General features: G+C 39.0%; 1 protein-coding gene across 2 annotated transcripts in view; it reads right to left on the bottom strand.

Moving 5' to 3' along the window:
• The window catches only part of LOC125904965 (cell migration-inducing and hyaluronan-binding protein-like), a 430,780-nt gene that overhangs the window by 50,379 nt on the left and 356,705 nt on the right, over window positions 1-23,696 (bottom strand). For both annotated transcript variants that reach the window (XM_049602687.1, XM_049602695.1), the window contains 5 exons: window positions 19,651-19,720; window positions 18,997-19,125; window positions 12,913-12,998; window positions 4,693-4,824; window positions 4,357-4,392 (listed from right to left, as the gene is read on the bottom strand). In XM_049602687.1, the coding sequence (XP_049458644.1) occupies window positions 4,357-4,392; window positions 4,693-4,824; window positions 12,913-12,998; window positions 18,997-19,125; window positions 19,651-19,720 (453 nt within the window). The remainder of the gene's footprint in view (window positions 1-4,356; window positions 4,393-4,692; window positions 4,825-12,912; window positions 12,999-18,996; window positions 19,126-19,650; window positions 19,721-23,696) is intronic.

Below are 23,696 nucleotides of genomic sequence, written 5' to 3'. Positions count from 1 at the left end.
TCGGTACTGAAACACAAAGATGATGTGCCTGGGACAATTCCGGGACAGCAAAAAAAAAAAAAAAAAAAAGTCAAATATCGAAATGGGTGTTATTTACAACATCATTATGTATGGGTATCTGAACGTCGCTTTTGTCATTTGATTAATTTCAATAAAAACTTATGAACAGCAAAAATACAGTGGCTTTTGCTGCACCTGATCTGGCTCCACAGACACGCACATGCACACACACATGGAACCCCTTCTTGGGTCCACACTCTCCCTCTCTCCGCTGTTGCCTGCAGTAATTTCTCTATCGATACAGCCCATAACGCATCTAATCGGCTATTTGAAGTGTCACCTCTTCAGAGCGAAGCATGTCAATTCTGTTTTGAAATTTGTGTTATTTGCAAAGTCATCACATCTCGACATAATTTTGACGTTACTTTTAATCGTTTGAACAGAAAGTTAAGAACTAGTAAAGGCTATCGCCAAACTGTGCAAAATGCATCCTGGGATATTCACTCAACTCACTGGATGCCACTCGCCACCTATGCTCGCCACTCCTCATCAGAGCACAGAACCTAGCAATGCTGAGATGGCTGAAAAAACTGATGCAAGCTCCTCCAGTGCCGCTCCAGTTGGAGTAGGATGCAACACTTGGCTTCGGGACTCTGAAGACGATTTTTCATCTGTTTCTGCCCCTGTGATAAGTTAGTTTGTTAAAACAAGGTAACAAGGTAAGTTAGTTTTTTAAAGTAACGTTAGGCTTTTGGCTAGCTTGTTGATCTTTAGCTAGTTCTAGTTCTTTGCGATAGGTTAAGGTTAAGGTCCCATTGATTGTCACACACCTGAGTGTGTGAAATTTGACCCATCCACTGAGGGAGTGGTGAGCAGCAGCGGTGCCGCGCTTGGGAATCAGCGCTCATGTGGTGATCTAACCCCCCAATTCCAACCCCTGATGCTGAGTACCAAGCAGGGAGGAAATGGGTCCCATTTTTATAGTCTTTGGTAGGCCAGGGATTGAACCCACGACCTCCCAGTCTCGGGGCAGACACTCTACCACTAGGCCACTGAGCTGGCCAACACTAGCAGCTCAGCTAATCATGTAACATTACATGATGGTCTTACAAAGTTATAAAGTGTGACTGTGTGTTCTAAATGTTGATGTTTATGATAATGACGGTAACATTACAGTTAATCAGAAGAGGTGTACTTGGTTCATTCATGTCAGTAATAATTACAGTAATAATTAGGCTAGCAACTTTAGCTACAGAGATGAAGGTCATGCTTGAACTCGCAGCCAGTCATGTTTCTAAATCTCCTACAGGTAAGCTGAGTATAATGAACACCCAGATAACAGTAGTATGTTTTAGCAGAACCTTAGTGTGTAACTGTGACACTCAGAGACATTGACTTTGATCGTGATGAAGAGAGTGCGTGTGTCGCGGCTCGTGGAGGTTGCTGCTAGAAATAGCTTCGGTAGCTAAGTGCGTCGCTAATGACGTTCTGTGTGAGTTAAAGTGAGTGAGATGTGTGTGAAGATGCATAAGGTTGAGATACAAGAGTGACGGGGGGGGGGTCCGGGGGCATGCCCCCTCGGATAAAATTTTGAACATTTGACATCTAAATGAATTAATCTGGTTGGGGCTGGGCAATTTTAGGCAATTCTGAGCAACAAGAGGCAGAATAGGAAGACAACAAAAACGTCTGCATTAAAATGTACATTTTACATCAGTTGAGGCTTGAACTCATGACCTTTGACATCAAGGAGCATCTTCTATCTCTCTGAATTGCAGCCCCCAACCTGTAGCCATTTCTCTCTCTCTCTCTCTCTCTCTCTCTCTCTCTTTCTCTGTGTGTGTGTGTGTGTGTGTGTGTTTTCATCTCTCTCGTGTCTAGACCAAACTGAACAAATATTTATAGACGGACAAGCAACATCATAATTAAACAGGCTCTTATTTTAAAAATTTATTTTATTTTGAAAATTGGCCATTCTCTCATCTTTTCTGTGTCTGACTTCCTGTTTGGTATGATCTGCTCTATCCAGCTTAACAGAAGCACTCGCAGCTCACGTGAAAAATAGAGTGTGTGGACAGTCAGTCAGATAGGTTAACATGGGCGCCGATTGAAAACTGCCTCCGCTGCTGGGTGCTGCGCTTCGAATATTCCTGCGCCGGAAATCCAGCACCGTGCCGGAGAACTTCAAGCCCTGATTATCACTCTTGTGAAACCACTGTGAGAGTAATTCAGTACTAGGCTGTGGATTAAAAACAAGGGAAGTTAGATTAAATGTGGTTATGGGTTTAATTTTGAGCCTTCTCTTTCAGAGGGATGTGCTGACATTGCAGATGGTTGTCTTGTAGCCATGCAGATAAACAAAATAAACTCCCTAGAGAGGAATTAATATGCTACGGTGTATGTTTGGCAATCGTGACAGTGAAAGTTTTTTCTTCTGTATTTCAGACAGTCCCAGGTCAGCATCTGAAGCAGTTCCTGGATGAAGTGGGACCTTTTCCCGGAAACACCTTCTCTGGTGTAAAACTCAACGGGAAACAAGTGGATGATAATGACAAGGCAAGATAAACTTATCTGTAACAACCTCACCATGCGGTTTGGCAACCTTGATGAGGGTGTCTTGAAGGCCGCTGCCACCATGATTGACCTAAGCAACTGGCCTGAAGACATCACTGACCTGGCCACCTTTGGCCTGGCCAATGTTAGGTCTTTTGTCACTCACTTTCAGAAAACTGATGGGTTACAGGGAGCTTTGTGGAACACTGTATTCCCAAACAGTCAATCTAAGTAACAAAACTTTTGAAAAAGCCAAATGAACTCAGATCTGTCATTTTTTTTTAGAACTCAACTATTAGGGTTTCCAATCCTTTTTTCCTGTTTTTGACAATAGTGGTTGCATTAAAAATCAATATGAAAAGGAAATATGTTATTATGTTATGTTGTGTTTTCACCACCATTGGTAGGCTGAATTCTCATCATGAGTGAATAAAGCAGCTAACTCTGAATAGTGACCTGGCCACCTTTGGCCTGGCCAATGTTAGGTCTTTTGTCACTCACTTTCAGAAAACTGATGGGTTACAGGGAGCTTTGTGGAACACTGTATTCCCAAACAGTCAATCTAAGTAACAAAACTTTTGAAAAAGCCAAATGAACTCAGATCTGTCATTTTTTTTTAGAACTCAACTATTAGGGTTTCCAATCCTTTTTTCCTGTTTTTGACAATAGTGGTTGCATTAAAAATCAATATGAAAAGGAAATATGTTATTATGTTATGTTGTGTTTTCACCACCATTGGTAGGCTAAATTCTCATCATGAGTGAATAAAGCAGCTAACTCTGAATCAATCTGCTCAAATTTTTTAAGTTCAAATAACTCATGTTTGTCTTAGTGTGCCATTTTGAGGAAATGAGATTCCCATGATCCCTTGCTAAAGAAAATAATAACATACTAGAGTGAAAAGAATGCATCAGAATTCTTTAATGTTGAAATAATGACTGATATCTGGATGTTGCAATAGGTGTATAATTAATAGAATTATTAACTTCAGTGAGTGCATAATGAAGAGTTTATGAATGTCAACAAGACACTGTTCCCACTTTAGATCCAGTAGCTGCAAAGATGCATTATGAGCTGTTAATAAGTGCATATTAATAATTTATTGACGTTTATACGACACTGTTCCCACTTTAGATCCGGTAGCTGCAAAGGGTCATTATTTGCTATTAATAAGTGCATAATTAAGCATTTATTAACGTAATATGGCATTTATATTAACGTCTTATAGTCTCATAAATGTTAATAAACATCTTGTTAATATTCATAAATTGTCTATAAACTCTTAAGGATGTTCTAGTACCCAATAATATCTTATAAGCCAATAATAAATGTGTTGTATACTATTATTAACTCTCATTAGGTCTTATTAATGTTAATAAACACCTTATTTATTTCATCTTATAGTGTCTTATAAACCAGTAACAAATGTGGTTATTATTCTATAATTAACCCTTATAAATTATAATTAATGTAAATAGACATCTTATTAATATTTAGTACAGGTTTATAAACTGATACAAAGTTTCTATTAAGTGCTTATAATGCTCCTATAAGCAATGATAACTGTCAGTTATGCTGTAATAAACACTTATAGCCTAATGTTAATAAGCACTTTATACTGTCTTATAAGTGCTCATTAACTGTTAATTTGTGCTTATTAAGCATTAATTAACGTTTATTACAGTACCTTAATATAAAGTGTTACCCAATATTTTTATCCATAAGAATATGACTAGTGTGTGTGTGTGTGTGTGTGGTGGTGGTGGTGGTGTGTGTGTGTGTGTGTGGGGGGGGGTTCCATACCTCGCTAGAGTGAGGCCAATACCATTATCAGCAAATCTATACAAGGAGAGAGAATATTATCACTGGGTACAGCTACACTCTGAGGTCTCCACACGCAGACACACAAACACAGACTTAAGCTGTAAATGGTTATTAGACAGAAATGAATTTCTTGCTTTCATCTCTGTCATCAAATGTACAGAAAAACAAACTGTGCTACCTGAAACTCATACTGAGGAATTTGACTGACATTCTGTTGCACTGGAAGTTGACAGACTTCACTTAGGCAAATATATATTCACTCATTTATTTATCGATATCAATATCACTATCTCGATTTATGAATGCAGTACTCACTGGCAGTCATCCAGCCAGACATCCCCTCCTCTCAGCCAGGCTCCATGGTCTTGGTTCTTATAGGCTACAAAATGGTGAATTAGAGCAGGGACTCTGGGTTTAAAGGGGTCTGCATCCTGGTGGGGGCCATACCTAAACAATTCAACAGCACCCCAACACCACAGACACAGAAGTGGAGAAAGACAGACAGTGTTTACTCATGATAATTTGACTATATTTAAATGTATGGCTGCAAAGTAACTAATTACATACTTTCTTACTGTAATGACACTTTTTTTTATAAATTGCTAATACCTCTAGAAAGAAGTGTACTCTCACTTTTAAGATATAATCCCCTAGATTTCAGTCCTGGTTGATTTGATGATAGATGTGGTCTCTGTTGGTTTTTATAATCCAGGTCCCACAGCTGACTTTGAAATGACACTATCAACCGCAAACATCTGATCCAATGATTTCCTCATCCAAATCATAAATGTGTCTCTTATGCCTGGTTCACACTACATAACATTTCTGTCCGTTCTGAAAGTCACTATGTCACATTACGCGATTGTGGAGTCATAAAATCTGTCCGTGACTTGGCTGACAGACATGACACACTACAAGATGGTACACACCAATCATCCCTTCATGACGTGTGTGATGTCATCGGGTTATTCTTGTCCTATTTTTATTACTTTTACTATTATTTCAGTCACTGTGTCTGTTCATGTGCCAGCCAAAATGTTGTAGCAATGTACAAAAATGGCACCTGATGGCAGGAGCTACATTTGAAGTACCATACGCAAACATGCAAGTCACTAAATCATCCACAACAAGTTCCTGAAAATGTTTCACAATAATAGCCTATTTAGAAAATGAAGGGATTCTCTCAGCTGAAGTTATGATGGGCTTTAAATTTGAAACAGATACAGAAAGTGTTGAGTTTGAAATGATGGTGCTATGCATTATCTTTATCAAGGCCAGTGGGAGCGGATAAAAAAATATATATATATATATATAAAAAGTTGTGGTAAGTAAAAGCCACTATTTTTTTAATTTTTTTACTTTATGTCTGTCACCATTATGAAGATGTAACATTGTTTGCTAGCTTGATGCTAATGGCAGTACTCACCAGGTTGCTAAAGTGCCTCTGCTGTTTCACACTGACATTTTTCCTTTTTTACTCTTTTGTGGTAACATCCCTAGAGGAAATATCAAAAATTCTGGGGTGCTGTTGTTGTACAGTTTCCCAGCAGCAGATCCCTCTGTGTTCCTATCGGTCAAAGTGACGGCTGTGATGGGAGAACGACAAAAAGAAAATCAAACATGCTAAACTCCCAGACATTGGGTCGGTTGTCGTTTGCTATGACACACTATACGAGATGAAACAATGGATTATCGTGTACGACACTCATTGTCGTTCACAATCCATGCCGACACTGTACGTTGCTGTGTCTGGCTATAATTGGGCTGATATCATGTAGTGTGTACCAAGCATTAGACTCCATTCCAACTAGGCTACTTAAAGAAGTTTTAACCCTTAATTACCACGTCTTTATTATTATTACATGATTAATATGTCTTTATTAACAGGGTATGTACCAGAGGCTTTTAAAGTAACTGTAATTAAACCTCTTCTCAAAAAGTCCACCCTGGATCCAGAGGTGTTGGCCAGCTATAGACCCATATCTAATCTTCCCTTTCTTTCTATGATCCTTAAAGAAAGCAGTTACAAACCAACTGTGTGGCTTTCTCCATGATAATAGCTTATCTAAAGAATTTCAGTCAGGATTTAGAGTCCATCATAGCACTGAGACAGCACTAGTTAAAATTACAAATGATATTCTGATTGCTTCAGACAAACAACTCGTGTCTGTATTTGTTTTATTAGATCTAAGTGCCACATTTGACACAATCAATTCAAATTCTGCTACAGAGACTGGAACATCTAATTGGCCTTAAAGGTTCTGCACTAAGCCTTAAATCCTGTTTATCTGATTGATTTCAGTTTGTTTATATAATTATGATGAATCATCTTTGCATACAAAAGTTTGTTTCTGAGTTCCACAGGGTTCTGAGCTCGGACCTATTCTGTTTACTTTATATATTCTTCCCATTTAGGTAGCATTATTAGAAATCACTTTGTAAACTTCCACTGTTATACAGATGATACACAATAATATCTATCGATCAAGTCAGAAGAAACCAATCAGTTAGCTAAACTTCAGACATGTCTTAAGGACATAAAAACCTGGATGAGCTCCAATTTCCTGATATTAATATCAGACAAAACTGTTATTGTTCTTGGCCCCAAACACCCCAGAATGTCTCTATCTTAAAGGTTAACTTCGGTATTTTTCAACCTGGGCCCTATTTCCCCATGTATGTGTGTACGTATGATTCATAGGTACAACTCGTTCTAAAATTGGCTCAGTATTGAGGGAGGCGGATGCAGCCAGCAGCTGCAAAACGAGCTGAAGCCGTAACGGGGGCAAATGCGTCCCGTATAAGTTTGTGCATTAAAAGTGCTTTTTTTTTTGCCACTGACTGGTTCAGATCGCCAGTGCTATCACTGTAAATAGCATACTAAGTGTTTCCCTTACCCTTCACTTCCTCTGGGCTGTGACGTCATCTCGCGAGAGCTTTGCTTGTTGCCTTGGAGTAATATTTGATTAAGATTTGTCTTGAAACTCCCATATAAAACAAACTTCACAGACTACGCAGTCTAGAAGAGGTTTTTCATCTGTGTGAGATTGCAAAAATTAGGCATATCCTGTCTCAAAAACATGCAGAAAAATTGGTCCACATATTTGTTACCTCTAGGCTGAACAACTGCAGTTCCTTATTATCAGGTTGCTCTCACAAGTCTTTAGAAACTCTCCAGCTGATCCAGAATGAAGCTGCACGTGTACTGACAGGAACTAAGAAAAGAGATCATATGTCTCATGTCATAGTTTCTCTGCACTGGCTCCCTGTAAAATCCAGATTTGAATTTAAAGTCCTTCTCCTAACTTACAAAGCTCTAAATGGTCAGGCTCCGTCATATCGCTCTAAGAATGCAGGGTTAGTCGTGGTTCCTAAAGTCTCCAAAAGTAGAATAGGAGCCAGAGCCCTCAGCTAGCAGGGTGCTTTTCTGTGGAATCACTTTCCTGTTTCAGTCTGAGAGGCAGACATTCTCTCTTAATTTAAGAGTCAACTTAAGACTTTCTTCCCCTAATTAGGGCTGACTTAGGCCTAGTTTGTTGGGGGACTTCCTATGATACACTAAGCCACTTCTCTTCTTCTCTCTCTCTTGCTCTCAGATTCTGAAAAGTTGGTTCCTCTTCATGTCACTAACTGGGCTCTGCTCTGGAGGCTTTGTGCTCCACTGTCTCACAGGTTCCCTTGAAATGCGTCTATGCCTGGGTGGTGGGTCATGGTTTCGTTGCTGCCGTGGTCCTGCCTGATGCCTCCTACTTCTGCTAATATTATTATTAGTCATACTTCTACTATTATTATACACATATGATTATTATTGTCACAGACATATACTATCATATATTAATATATAGAGCAAATTTCGAGAAAAAAATTCTTTTAAAAACACGGGAAGAAGGCAGTGAGCAATGGAAGAAGAAATGACCCCAAAAAATTAAAAAAGAGAAAGAAAGACAGAAAGTTGAAAATGTATTAAAAATAATAATAATTATTAAAATGTATATAATAATTTTCCCCTACTTTTTTACTATTATTTTCTGATTTTTTATTTTTGGCAATTTTTGAGACATTTCTCACATTTTTGAAAGAAATCGCCTTAATTTTCTCAGGGTTCAAAGGCGTCCAAAAGCAACACAAGAAAAGCGATGTCGCTCCAGGTTTCAAAGGGTTAATGTATCATTTTGTCAAATGAATGACTGTACATTTATTATGTTGATCTGTTCTGTACGACATCTATTGCACGCCTGTCTGTCCTGGAGGAGGGATCCCTCCTCAGTTGCTCTCCCTGAGGTTTCTACCATTTTTCCTCCATGAAGGGTTTTTTTTTTTTGGTATTGTGCTGTATAAATAAAATAAAATTGAATTGAATTGAACTGAACAGAACTGAATCAAACTGAATTTAATTCAATTTAATTCAATTCAATTCAATACAATAACTACTCCATAACAAAAGAAGAGCATTTCTTGGTGGGCTAACCACCACACCACCATGCCGCCCCGCCACCTAAATTATCTAAATCTAAAATTAAACAAAGAGGAGTTGTGCATAACAACCTCATAAAAATTAAAACCTCTTCTGTGACAGAAAGACAAAACAGGAGAATTAAATGCGGACTGTTAAATATCAGGTCTCTATCGTCTAAAGCAGTGTTAGTAAACAAATTAGTATCAGATAATCATATTGATTTACTCAGTCTCACTGAAACCTGGCTGTGTCAAGATGAATATGTTAGTCTAAATGAGTCCACTCCTCCCAGTCATAATAATACCCACATTCCTCGAGGCAGCGGCCGAGGAGGGGGAGTTGCAGCCATTTTTAACTCTAGTCTGTTAATCAGCCCTAAACCTAAACTAGATTATAATTCATTTGAAAGCCTCGTTCTTAGTCTTTTACATCAGATCTGGAAAACCTCGCAGCCACTTTTATTTGTTATAGTGTACCGTGCTCCTGGCCCGTATTCTGAATTTGTTTCTGAATTCTCAGAGTTTTTATCCAGTCTAGTTCTTAAATCAGATAAAGTTATTATTGTAGGCGACTTTAACATTCATGTTGACGTTGGTAATGACTCCCTGGCTACCGCGTTTATCTCATTATTAGACTCCATTGGCTTCAGTCAGGGTGTACATGAACCCACTCATTGTTTTAACCATACCCTCGATCTAGTTCTGACGTATGGAATTGAAATTGATAACCTAACAGTCTTTCCACAGAATCCCTCGCTATCGGATCATTATTTGATTACTTCTGATTTCTTTTTACTCGATTACACGCCACTCAGCAACAGTTACTATACTAGATGTTTATCAGATAGTGCTGTCGCAAAATTTAAGGAAATTATTACTCCGTTGTTAAATTCAATACCAAGTCCCTCAGTAAAAGAGGTTTCTCGTACCGACTTTAACCTCTCCCAAATTGATCATTTTGTTGATAGGCTCGCTGCGAACAACACTCGACTCTGTAGCTCCTCTTAAAAAGAAGTTAACAAAGCAAAGAAAGTTCGCTCCTTGGTATAACTCTCAAACCCATAAGTTAAAACAAATATCACGAAAGTCTGAAAGGAATTGGCGATTAACCAAACTAGAAGAATCTCGTTTAATCTGGACAGACAGTCTCAAAACTTATAAGAGGGGCCTCTGCAATGCCAGAGCAAACTATTACTCAGCTTTAATAAAAGAAAACAAAAATAACCCCAGGTTTTTTTTCAGCACTGCAGCCAGGCTGACTGAGAGTCAGAGCTCTATTGAGCCTTGTATTCCTTTAGCCCTTAGCAGTAATGATTTTATGAGCTTTTTTAATGACAAAATTCTAACTATTAGAGGCTAAATTCATGACCTCCTGTCCTCAGATAGTACCTATCTAACCTCAAACACAGCTTTAAGACCTAATATATATTTAGATTGCTTCTCCCCAATTTCTCTTCAAGAACTGACCGCAGTGATTTCTTCATCTAAATCATCAACGTGTCTCTTAGACCCCATCCCAAATAGGCTACTTAAGGAGGTCTTACCTTTAGTTAACACTCATATATTAGATATGATCAATATATCCTTATTAACAGGCTATGTACCACAGTCTTTTAAGGTAGCTGTAATTAAACCTCTTCTAAAAAAGCCCACCCTGGATCCAGAGGTGTTAGCCAACTATAGACCAATATCTAATCTTCCCTTTATGTCAAAGATCCTTGAGAAAGTAGTCGCAGACCAGCTGTGTGATTTTCTCCATGATAATAATTTATTTGAGGAATTTCAGTCAGGATTTAGAGTGCATCATAGCACTGAGACAGCACTAGTTAAAATTACAAATTACCTTCTGATTGCTTCAGACAAAGGACTTGTTTCTGTACTTGTTTTATTAGATCTTAGTGTGGCGTTTGACACTATTGACCATAAAATTCTGCTACGGAGACTGGAACACTTAATTGGCCTAAAAGGTTCTGCACTAAGCTGGTTTAAATCTTATTTATCTGATCGTTTTCAGTTTGTTGACGTTCATAATGAATCATCCTTACATACTAAAGTTTGTTGTGGAGTTCCGCAAGGTTCTGTGCTCGGACCAATCCTATTTATTCTATATATGCTTCCTTTAGGTAACATCATTAGAAATCACTCTATAAATTTCCACTGTTATGCGGATGATACACAGTTGTATTTATCGATGAAGCCAGAAGAAAGTAATTGATTAACTATACTCCATAACTGCCTTAAAGACATAAAAACCTGGATGAGCACCAATTTCCTGATGTTAAATTCAGACAAAACTGAAGTTCTTGTTCTTGGCCCCAAACAACTCAGAGACTCTTTATCTGATGACATAGTTTCTCTGAATGGCATTGCTCTGGCCTCTACCACTACAGTAAGAAACCTCGGAGCAACATTTGATCAAGATTTGTCTTTTAATTCTCATTTAAAACAAACCTCACGGACTGCATTTTTTCATCTGCGTAATATTGTGAAAATTTGGCCTATCCTGACCCGAAAAGATGCAGAAAAATTGGTCCACGCTTTTGTTACCTCAAGGCTGGATTACTGTAACTCTCTATTATCAGGTAGCTCTAGTAAGTCCTTAAAAACTCCAGCTCCAGCTAATTCAGAATGCAGCAGCACGTGTACTAACAGGAACTAAGAAACGAGATCATATTTCTCCTGTTTTAGTTTCTCTGCACTGGCTCCCTGTAAAATCCAGAATTGAATTTAAAATCCTACTGTTAACTTATGAAGCTCTAAATGGTCAAGCTCCGTCATATCTTAGAGAGCTCATAGTGCCTTATTATCCCACCAGAACACTGAGCTCTGAGAACGCAGGGTTACTCGTGGTCCCTAAAGTCTCCAAAAGTAGAACAGGAGCCAGAGCCTTCAGCTATTAGGCTCCTCTCCTGTGGAATCATCTTCCTGTTACGGTCCGGGAGGCAGACACCGTCTCCACATTTAAGACTAGACTTAAGACTTTCCTCTTTGATAAAGCTTATAGTTAGGGCTGGCTCAGGCTTGCCTTGTACCAGCCCCTAGTTAGGCTGACTTAGGCCTAGTCTGCCGGAGGACCCCTCTATAATACACCGGGCACCTTCTCTCCTTCTCTCTCTCTCTCTCTCTCTCTCTCTCGTATCCTATTACTGTACCTTGCTAACTCGGCCATTCTGGATGTCACTAACTCAGTGTCTTCTCCGGAGCCTTTGTGCTCCACTGTCTCTCAGATTAACTCATATCGCAGCGGTGCCTGAATAGTGTGTCGTGTGTGGTTGTGCTGCTGCCGTGGTCCTGCCAGATGCCTCCTGCTGCTGCTGCCATCATTAGTCATTAATCCATCAGCTTATTAATAACATTTTAACCTAAACAAAGAAAAGTGTAAAATTTCCATAAAGGTAAGCGTTGATTTAATTAGTCTTCTTAAATCCAGCACTGAAAAGGAAGACTCCGCTGGTAACTGGTGTACAGAGGTAGCCACTGAATGGCTACTGAAAAGAATACTGGTCCCAGATAGATTCATAAATGAGGTTTGATGTGATGAAAATCTTAGGGATTGTAAGTTTGATTTGCCATCATGAATTTGTTCACATACTTTGAGCAGGACAGAATAACACAGCGTCTGAGAGTTGTAATGTTCCTCTCCAGTCAGGATAGCTTTCCATTACAAGTTGCTTGTGACCTTTTTCAGGCGAGGCACTCTGTGGGAAAGCTCTCTGAGACAAGAGGGTCACACTTTGAAAAGCATCATTACACTGCCGAAGGATTGGTGTGTGGGGTGTAATCTTATTGAAATGATGAGGTCAAGATGACAGACTGGTCTAATTATACTGACCACATGGGACTAACTTTTAGACGGGTGTTCTACTTTTGCATTTGCTTTTAATACAAGTAATCTTACTTTTACTTGCATATGATTTAAAGTGACACTCCCTGCTGTGCTTCCATATTATAGTAAATACCAACATTTCTCAGTTGCAAACTTCAACAGGAAATATGACCACGACTGAGTAAAAATCCATCATACTAGGTGTGATTTCAGCTTGTCATACAGGGTGTTTGTAACAGGGTGATGAATCTGACCTGGCTCCGATCAGAGATAGGAAAGGTCTCTTGTCCTTGTCATTCGCCTGGGTTGTCTTTACTCCATTATCAAGGATCATTCCTGCCTGGTACAAAAACAAACAAAAAAAAAACTACATGATCAAGCAGTCAGGGATGAGGAACAACAATGAAAAAGAATAAAGCAATGTAAGACACTCAGGGTTTGACGTACCAACGACCTTCAGGGACCTTCAGACACCAGTCAGACTGTTTGTTCACATTTTCTTTTCTTTTTTTTAAGATTAATTGTTTGCCTTTATTTGACAGGACAGCTTAACCAAACACACACACACACACACAAAATATTGTAATGTTGGGCTTCTATTCTAAATGCACTTATGAATAATTAATAAAAATGTTTTGATTAGGATACTTAATAATGTATTTTTCCCCTGTCCATTCCAATGAATGCAGATTCTTAATGCTGAAATCACTAATAGTAAAATGACAATAAATGTTCTGAACAGACCTTTTTTTCAATAAATACAATTATAGTTTAAAATACATTGCAGATATATTTTTTATTGTATTTGTCATCACTACTCAGAATATTATCAATTTCTTAAGTGTCTCCAGAAAACAGTATGTTGAAAACCTACTGAGCAAAATCTATAAATCTTTCATATATTGACATGTATAAATAATATAACAGCTGTGCACTTGGGTGGAGTCAGTTGACAGTATAATAAAGATTATAGATGTAGACATCCCAGAAAGGTTATGTCCATCGAAATGGATAGGGGATATGAACAGGTTAAGAGTGAAAGGGGGAGAGAGGGGATGACGTGCAGCAAACGACCAAAGGTTGGAATTGAACCCCGGGGCCGCTGCAGCAAGGACACAGCCTTTGGTACCTGGGGCGCCCCCTCTACCAGGTGAGCTAATAATCACCCCTTTTTCATGTATTCCATTGGGCTGGAACCAAACTTGTCTCCAATGTTGGTGTTAAATGACTATGAGTATTATGTTAACTCTACAGGCTTCCATCTCAGGTTGCACTCTAATTTTCAGAATGTCTATGCGGCACCTGACCATTTAGTTCAGCTGAAACAGTTATTTTCACTTCATTGGAAGAGTGTTTCGTGAAACATTTTGATTGGCTTCTTTGTTCGATAAATCAGGTTCAGTAGCAGAGGACATAAACTCTTCTTTTGCAGCCCTTTGTAGACACATGTTGAACAGCACAACATCAGTTCTTAATTAGCAGCAGCATTCAGATTATATTAGCTGCAGCTGCTCTCATTTCCCAGAACTGAATTTAAAATCCTACTGTTAACTTACAAAGCTTTAAATGGCCAAGCTCCGTCATATCTTAGAGAGCTCATAGTGCCCTATTATCCCACCAGAACACTGCGCCCTGAGAATGCAGGGTTACTCGTGGTCCCTAAACTCTCCAAAAGTAGATCAGGAGCCACAGCCTTCAGCTATCAGGCTCCTCTCCTGTGGAATCATCTTCCTGCTGCGGTGGGGGAAGCAGACACCGTCTCCACATTTAAGACTAGACTTAAGACTTTCCTCTTTGATAAAGCTTATAGTTAGGGCTGGCTCAGGCTTGCCTTGTACCAGTCCTTAGTTCGGCTGACTTAGGCCTAGTCTGCCGGGGACCTACTATAATACACCGAGCACCTTCTCTCTCTCACTCTCTCCTTTGCTAACACTCATGTCCTGTTACTGCATGTCACTAACTCGGCTTCTTCTCCGGAGCCTTTGTGCTCCACTGTCTCGCAGGTTAACTTATATCGCAGTGGTGCCTCGATCGTGTGATGTGTGTGGTTGTGCTGCTGCCGTGGTCCTGCCTGATGCCTCCTGCTGCTGTTATCATACTTCTACTGTTATTATACACATATGATTATTGTCATATATGTATACTATCAGATATTAATATATACTTTCAACATATTGTACCACAATAGCAGTAATTATTATAATATTATTGCTTTAATTAATGTTGTTGTAAGTTACTGTCATTACTGTGTGTTCTGCATCTTTCTTGGTCTCTCTTTCTGTCTCCTTGTGTCATACGGATTACTGTTAATTTATTATGCTGATCTGCTCTGTACAACATCTATTGCACATCTGTCTGTCCTGGAAGAGGGATCCCTCCTCAGTTGCTCTTCCTGAGGTTTCTACCATTTTTTTCCCCCATTAAAGGGGTTTCTTTGGGGAGTTTTTCCTTATCCGCTGCGAGGGTCCTAAGGACAGAGGAATGTCTTATGCTGTAAAACCCTGTGAGGCAAATTGTGATTTGTGATATTGGGCTTTATAAATACAATTGACTGATTGAATGATTGATTGATTGATTTATAAATGTCATCAGTCTTAATGAACATGCTGCTCAGTGTTGTGGTCCTTTCAGTGTAAATTCAATAAAGCTATCTACTAACCCCTCCCCTGCTCACGTCTCGCTCTGGTTCTAAGTGGCTGTAGGTAGCTGCTGTCATCTCAAAAATGTAGATATCTTTTATAATGTCATAAAGAGGACTGTAACTTTTTGTGTGTGATAGTTTAAATCAGCATTAAGGATTCTTTAACGAAAAAAGCGCATAAAGGCTCTAAACGAACTGCCAGCCAAAAATATAAGAGCAAAAGTATAAGATTAGAATAGCTTGTCTATCTGTCTACCCTCAGATCAATGTCAGATCATAAGACAATGCTAGAATACCTGTGGCTCCATTAGTTACTTTGAGTAATGACCTGTATCAAATGACAACAAGTTAATATATCATTAACTAACTAAGGGTTACAAGGGTTACAAGTTACATCATTACATTTACCTGTTCAGGACTGATTTGTTCACTGTGTGGGAACTGGTCTGCTGCTCCTGCAGCTCCTGCTCCTGCTCTCTGATGGGTTTATGGAGGTTTGCCTGACATGCTGTTGCCACATTAATCAATCTGTCCTCAGCCTCAAATTCTTCTCTTACGTAAAACAAAAGTAAAACACACTGAGTCTCATTCATGAAATGTTAGTAAATCTGTGAGTAGATTTGCACATAAAGAACCATGGCACTAAAAACCTACACTGGACTCAGATTTGATCATGTGTGTGGCACATGTGTATGTTCATGAATGTCAATCAATCGTAAGTTGACAGCGTGCTCCCGCTAGTTAGCAATAAAGCATACATCCCTGCCTATGAATAGTCAGAGACCAACATATGAGGAGATCATAATAACTATGGATAGGTGCACCCTGTCAAACTATGATCATGGAGCAACTGTGAACATGGAGCAAACACAGAGAGAGAGAAAGAAAAACTTTTCCGATGCTGAGAGAGAAGTTATTTTCAGTGAAGTGTTTTGTTAAAGGCCTGGAAGGAGGTAACAGGTGCTATTAACTCCACATCCTCTGTTGTAAGAACCATCAAAGAAGTTAAGCAAAAATAGTTCGATATGAAAACTGATGTTAAAAAAAAAAGTATACACAAAAAACAAAACAAAAAACACAACAGCTACAGGAGGCTCTTCCCAGTCACAGCTGTCTGCTGAGACCTTTCTGTCAGGGGAGACAGCAACATGCCTCCACTGGAGCAGTCAACAGCAAACCCAGAAGGTAAGATGATGCATGGGAGGTGTGGAAGTAGGAACGGGATGCCAGAAATGTAGAAAACACATGTATTATGTCAATTTAGATAACCTATTTACATTTTTAAGAAACCTAATCTGAAGCTAAAATCTGCTAACTGCCAACTTATTTGGCTAAATGTGATAAATTTCTAATCCTCTGTAGAGCTTAGATCTGGCCCAAAAAATGCATCGTTTTTTATAACGTAATAAGTTAATGACAATTTGTCATTGTATGTCCATGTATTGAGCGTTTTGGGTAAACACTGAATTAATAGGGCATATTTTTTGGAGGCACGGAAAGCCGCTGTCCCTCCCACTTATCTCCGGGCCGGGCTTGGGCAGAGAATCTAAGCTCTAATCATCTGTCATGTTTAACTTACAAGTTTCAAAGGCATCTACATATTGTGAGCATAAAGGAGCACAAAAACATTAAAATTGTAATTTTTAATACTGACAAGCCATATTTGTGTGCAATCCTTGTTTACACAAGCACTATGAGCAGTCAGAAGCAGGTGTAGATTTTGTTAGTAACTGCAAAAAGATAAAAAGACAGCAAGAGATGGAGTTTCGAACCAACTTACTTAGTTGATATATGTCATATGTCATGTGGGTTTTATTTAGTAAAAGGGGTAGGTGAGAGTCATTAGGCAATGTGCAAGCTGGATAACTATTAGATTAAGCTAAAAGGCACTTAAGGCTGCAAAGAACTGCAGACTTGGATATGATTCTGAGTAGGTTTGACAATAGCAACCTTTCCACATTACATGTGACCATTTGAATATCAGAAATATTGCTTCATATTATTTAAGTTAGGGTAACACAGCACATTTAGAGGTAACTGGGATACATCACTGACTTTAAAGTAGGGATATTGGAATATTGGATATTTTGCTAATATTTAATATGCTGATATATAACAACACATTGGCCGATACACTTTTTTTCCCACCTAATTTTAGTGATCATCAAGTGTCTTCTGTAGTGGTATTAACATCATATTATGCTCTTCTCGTGATGCCCCAACAGCCGATGGAGACATGAAATAGAATGCTTTTCAGTGTATGTAATATTCATTCATTGGGCAAAATAAGGAAAAGCATGTTGGCAGATTATCATAACTCATTTTCAATCCAATATTGGCAGATACCGATGTCATGCTGATACTATCGTGCATCCCTACTTTAGAGGAATACTTTACTATTACTATACTAACCATAAAATGACCATGCATATATCAGTTAGTCATGCCATTTTACCTTGAATTTCAGAATTTTCTGGAATTCCTCCACAGAAAACAGTAAACAATTTGCTTTACTGATTGATCGGGGACCACATTTAACAACAGCAAAACTATATCAAAACATCAGTTTACAAACTCACAACATATGCATTACAGGGACTACAGATGCGAATTAGCTTGTAGCTATAATCTGGTACGGTGCATCAAATGGTGACATTTATGTTTGAGCTGTACATTGTCCCTTTTAAATAAAAATAAAATGAAGACGGAGCACCTGCTGCAGCAAGTGAACACACCATCTGTGGTCATCTTGACTTGACCAGTTGACTTCACTACAAACTGGCTGTAGAAACAGGTGACATGCTTTACATTCTAAAACCAGACACCGGCGATTTGACCAGCTGAGTTGCAGGTGGCATCATCAGCCGGCTTCAGTCGAGTTCAGACCGGCCAGTTCATACCGCTGCAACTTTTTATTAAAACGTACTTAAACACTTTTGTCTTGTCTCGAATCATTGGTCTGAACTGGGCTTAAAGAACGATACTATAAAAATTTTCTAGACAAAAAGTACAGATAGTCTTAATGATAAAAACCATCCTGGGCCAGTTTGCTACTTCAAAACACAGACACAACCGCTGTGTTGCTGCTCTAACACAGTGTCTTCTCACCCAAATATCCTGGCAGCCTGACATGAGTTATGCTCCCATTAAGATGATCCAAATTAGAAGTGAAGTGGGATGGTAGGGAAAAGAACTCACTGTTGAGTGCAGAGAAGGGAGGGCGATAACAATGATACTTCCTGTCCACCAGCACCTCATATATCTCTCTCTGCTTGAGTGGCGCTGTGCTGTGCTGTGCTTGATGCCACAGGCGCCTCCAAACTCTGTCCTCACAGTTTAATCTGTCTCTTTTGGCCGACCTTCTTCTATTTCTTTGTCTGGCCTTGATTTTGTTATTCTCACTATTCATCTATTGCTTGTCCTGTCTTTGTCCCTTAGCAGATCACATCCTACATAGTTCTTACTGATGTTATGTCTTTAATATTCAAAATGAATGCAGATGAAGTATATTTCTTGAAAACAAAAACTGGAAGTAATTAGTTTCAAACTTATGAAACTGCTGCATTAGCTGCTGGGTTTCAGCCTTGGTAAAACCTTGTAAAAACAATACTAATAAACCATTAATGAACATTTGTAGGTCACTGATAAACTGACTTATAGAATGCCATGGAAAAAGTAAGTATGTTCTCAGACTCACCCTGTAGTTGGAATGGGCTCTGTTGTTGGTGAATTGGCCCATAGGTGTGTGCTCAGTACGTCCAGGGGAATACAGCCCCTCTGAGGGACCAGTGGGCACATGGTGGAAGATGAACCAGAAACCTGTTTCCTGAGGGATCACACACAAACATATACATATATATATATATATATATATATATATATATATATATATATGTACATATAAAAGAGGCCATGAATAATTTTTAAGAATCTGTGCAAATGAATATTTTCATATCTTTTCATTGGATTTTTGTTTATACATAAGCACAAGCACACACATAACTACAGCCCCAGCCTTGCCATTCTTTGTGTCAGCCTGTCTATTTTCGCGTTGTTCTTTGCAGGTATGCAAATAAGAATGATTATTACATTGGTGAGGATAAATGAGACTCTGTTCCACCTGATGAATCCTTGTAAAATCCCATAAGTACAATTATAATTGGCACTGTGTCATAGTGAAAGTGCGGCAGTGGCTGTGTCTGTTGTCTGCTTTATTCTGAAGTTAATAGAAGTACACAACCATTAATCTGCCCTGGCAACACTGTAATGAGACAGACCTCCAACTGGAGAGAGAGGAGGGGAGGAGGCAGAAAAGGAAGAGAGAGGTGAGAAGTCAGAGTTAGAAACTCACCTCTGAGCCTGCAGCAGCACAGTTGATGAGGTTGTTACTGGGGTTGGCGATCCAGAAAGTTGAAGTTGCACTTTATAGAGAGTGGTAGAAATGAAGAAGTGAAAAAGGTTTGGTTATTGGATTTTTAATAAATGGTTTGAGTCAATGATGTAGTAAATAAAGAAAGGGTGATCACTGCCTCTGAAATATCAACAGTAACTGTGGGAGAGAAAATGACTTATGAGTTTTTGTATTCACATCAGTGCTATTGGTGCGCAAATGGACTATATCATTTCATAGCATATGGGGAATATTTTTATTTATTTTTTTTACATTTTACAGTTTTCCTATTGCTGTTACCTTGGAAAATCCAATAGCACCTTTTTTTTTTTAAACACCAGCATCTTTTTAATTTAAGGCAAAGGTTTCATCACTGCCGGTCCTTTAGCTACACTCTATCCTTATCCGTATGACGTCAGTCAGAAATGATCACAACAAAGAACAGAAAAGCCCATCTGTGGGAGCAGATCTGTCAGACACTTTATGTTGCTGGTAAGTGTTGTACTTTTATCACTGTAATGTTGTATGCTCGTTGCTAACTGTGTAGTCAAACCTCTGTTAAAGCAGCATTACATCAGCTACCTAGCTAACATTAATGTCAAGACATCGTTGTCCAACGCATTCTCACTCCCACCTCTTCACATATTGACGTTTGGTCATGGACTTTCCACGTCGAGATATGACGTGCAAGGTACCCTGGGTACGTTGGATGTTAACGTTCTGGGACGCTATGCCAACTTCAGCCTTTTATATGCATTGTCTGTTTTCAAATTATACTTCTGTTTTCACAGTAAATTTACAGTTGGCATATAGTCTCTTTAAAGTGCACTACATTGGTACAACACTGTGAATTGACTTTTTTCTTTCAACAAAAACACACATGGTTACATTGAGCTAACACATATGAGTTTAGGCAACAAAAGTAAGTGGTTGGGTTTAGAAAAAAACAACAGGGTTTGGCTTTACAATCTTATGGGAAGCAAACACTGGCCTCCCTGTTGTTGGACCTATCCAGCACCCCTCCCACCTGCCCCATTCAGACTTCCACCCCTTTAACTACCATGCCGATGTGAAAGGACGGCTCTTGTCGTCAGTGTCTGATGCCGGAAGTAACTGCCCAAGTGCCGGTATTCTGTGACTTTGGAGTAGGACTGGGTTGTGTTGTCGTAGAAACAAAACCTATGAATAATGCATCATTTAAAGAAGTGCTGGGAGCACTTTTTTTATGAAGTGCTGGGATGAAGTGCTCCCGAGGACTCTGCCACTGCTTTTCTGCCAAAGAAATAAACACTATGTGGACACATGCTCTTAATTTTTAAATATTTGTATAAATGCAGCCCTGTGATAGTCTGGTGACCTGTCCAGGGTGTACCCCGCCTCTTGTCCAGTGTCAGCTGGGATAGGCCCCAGCCCCCCAGAGAGCGGTTACGGAATGAATGTACATATGCAGTCCTATAAACCGCAAGCAAGGGAAAAAAATGCCTTTTATTATTTTGCTTTGTATACCACAATGATGTCACATGACCTTACATGTAGTAAATCTAAAAGGAGAAGTAAATAAGATTTAAAATTTTTAGGGTGTTACTTATTTTTCAACACACACCGAACAATTTGTGTTTCCAGTATCATAATAGTTTCCATTGCTATGTGGATGATACACAATTGTATTTATTGATGAAGCCAGAAGAAACTAATCAACTAACTAAACTTGAAAATTGAGTTAAAGACATAAAAACCTGGATGAGCACCAATTGCCTGATACTAAATTCAGACAAAACTGAAGTTATTGTTCTTGGCCCCAAACAACTCAGAGACTCTTTATCTGATGACATAGTTTCTCTGGATGGCATTGCTCTGGCCTCTAGCACTACCGTAAGAAACCTCAGAGTAATATTTGATCAAGATTTGTCTTTTAACTCCCATTTAAAACAAACTTAATGGACTGCGTTTTTTCATCTGTGTAATATTGTGAAAATTTGGCCTATCCTGACCTGAAAAGATGCAGAAAAATTGGTCCATTATCAGGTAGCTCTAATAAGTCTTTCGAAACTCTCCAGCTAATTCAGAATGCAGCAGCACATGTACTGACAGAAAGGCGAGAACACATTTCTCCTGTTTTAGCTTCTCTGCACTGGCTCCCTGTAAAATCCAGAATTGAATTTAAAATCCTACTCCTAACTTATAAAGCTCTAAATGGTCAGGCTCCGTCATATCTTAGAGAGCTCATAGTGCCATATTATCCCACCAGAATACTGCGCTCTGAGAACGCAGGTTTACTCGTGGTCCCTAAAGTCTCCAAAAGTAGAACAGGAGCCACAGCCTTCAGCTATCAGGCTCCTATCCTGTGGAATCATCTTCCTGTTACAGTCCGGGAGGCAGACACCATCTCCACATTTAAGACTAGACTTAAGACTTTCCTCTTTGATAAAGCTTATAGTTAGGGCTGGCTCAGGCTTGCCCTGTACCAGCCCCTAGTTAGGCTGACTTAGGCCTAGTCTGCCGGAGGACCCCCCTATAATACACCGGGCACCTTCTCTCCTTCTCTCTCTCTCTCTCTCCCTTTTGCTAACACTCATGTCCTGTTACTGCATCTTATTGCAATATTATTACGTTCATTAATGTTGTTGTAAGCTACTGTCATTACCATCTCTCTCACTCTCTCTCTCTGTCTCATTGTGTCATACGGATTACTGTTAATTTATTATGTTGATCTGTTCTGTACAACATCTGTTGCACATCTGTCCGTCCTGGAAGAGGGATCCCTCCTCAGTTGCTCTTCCTGAGGTTTCTACCATTTTTTCCCCCCGTTGAAGGGTTTTTTTGGGGGGAGTTTTTCCTTATCCGCTGTGAGGGTCCTAAGGACAGAGGGATGATTGGTTGATTGATTGATTGCTTGACTGACTGATTGATAGTCGTAACCCAGTATGGGGTGCAATTTGTAAAGTGGCTCACAGTGAAATTAACAGCAACATTTTGTCACATTTAGCTTCAAAGAACATTTAAAAAAGTGGTGTGAATTTTTTAAAGTCACTTTTTACCACATTTACAGCAACATATGAAATATGTTCAATATAATGTTGCAGTTTAATCTAAATATTAAATGTTAAATCTACATCTAAATGTTAAAAATTAAATCTAAATGTTGAACATTAAATCTAAATGTTAAATCTAAATCTAAATGTTAAATCTAAATCTTAATTGTATATCTAAATCTAAATGTTAAATCTAAATGTGCTTGGTGAAACTAAATATTTAGCTAATATGCAAATGCACACTGCCGGTCAGCAGATGTACCAAAATAAAAGCCGGGGTCAGATTGTGTTTATAGCATCAAATAACGAATTAAAACCAAACTAATCGGAGAAAATGAACATTTGACCATACATCAGCGTGATAAGAACTACCTAAAATGACAGAAACCATGTTCGGGGAAATTTCTTACCAGACATGTACTTTGAGTTTTTAGTGTCCCATCTGCTAACACGGAGGTTGCGGAATTTATAGGTACACTCCACTGTATGTCACTTCCTCCGTGCTCTCCTTGCTTGCCAATGTGTTCGGCGATTCAGATGAAAACACTGGAAGGGCCGTTTTGGCCGCAATTCGGAATTTCAGCAGTGCATCATTGGCGACAGCATGAAAAGTTCAATTGTAGAATCAATAAACTTATTGGGCACATGTATGTACAAACCCCTATAACCTGCATACATATGAGACAATTTTACAGAAATCAAAGGAGGGGACTGGCAGAGATTTAATTATTAATAAACCATATCATTTTTAACGTCATCCTTAAAATTCATCAGCTGGAACATACGGGGCATTGGGTCACCGGCAAAACGCACCAAAGTTCTTAATCACCTGGCTAAAATGAAACCCAGTTTCTGCCTACTACAGGAAACACATCTTACAGCATCAGAACATATAAAACATAAGACCAAATGGGTAGACCAAATCATACCCCATATCACAATGAAACTACAATCACACCTAGACGGCCACTTTGT

This window comes from Epinephelus fuscoguttatus, linkage group LG2 (assembly GCF_011397635.1).
Source record: "Epinephelus fuscoguttatus linkage group LG2, E.fuscoguttatus.final_Chr_v1".
In the NCBI taxonomy this organism is placed as follows: Eukaryota; Metazoa; Chordata; class Actinopteri; order Perciformes; family Serranidae; genus Epinephelus; species Epinephelus fuscoguttatus.
The sequence above is the reverse complement of the archived record's forward strand: the minus strand, read 5'-3'. Positions and strand labels throughout refer to the sequence as shown.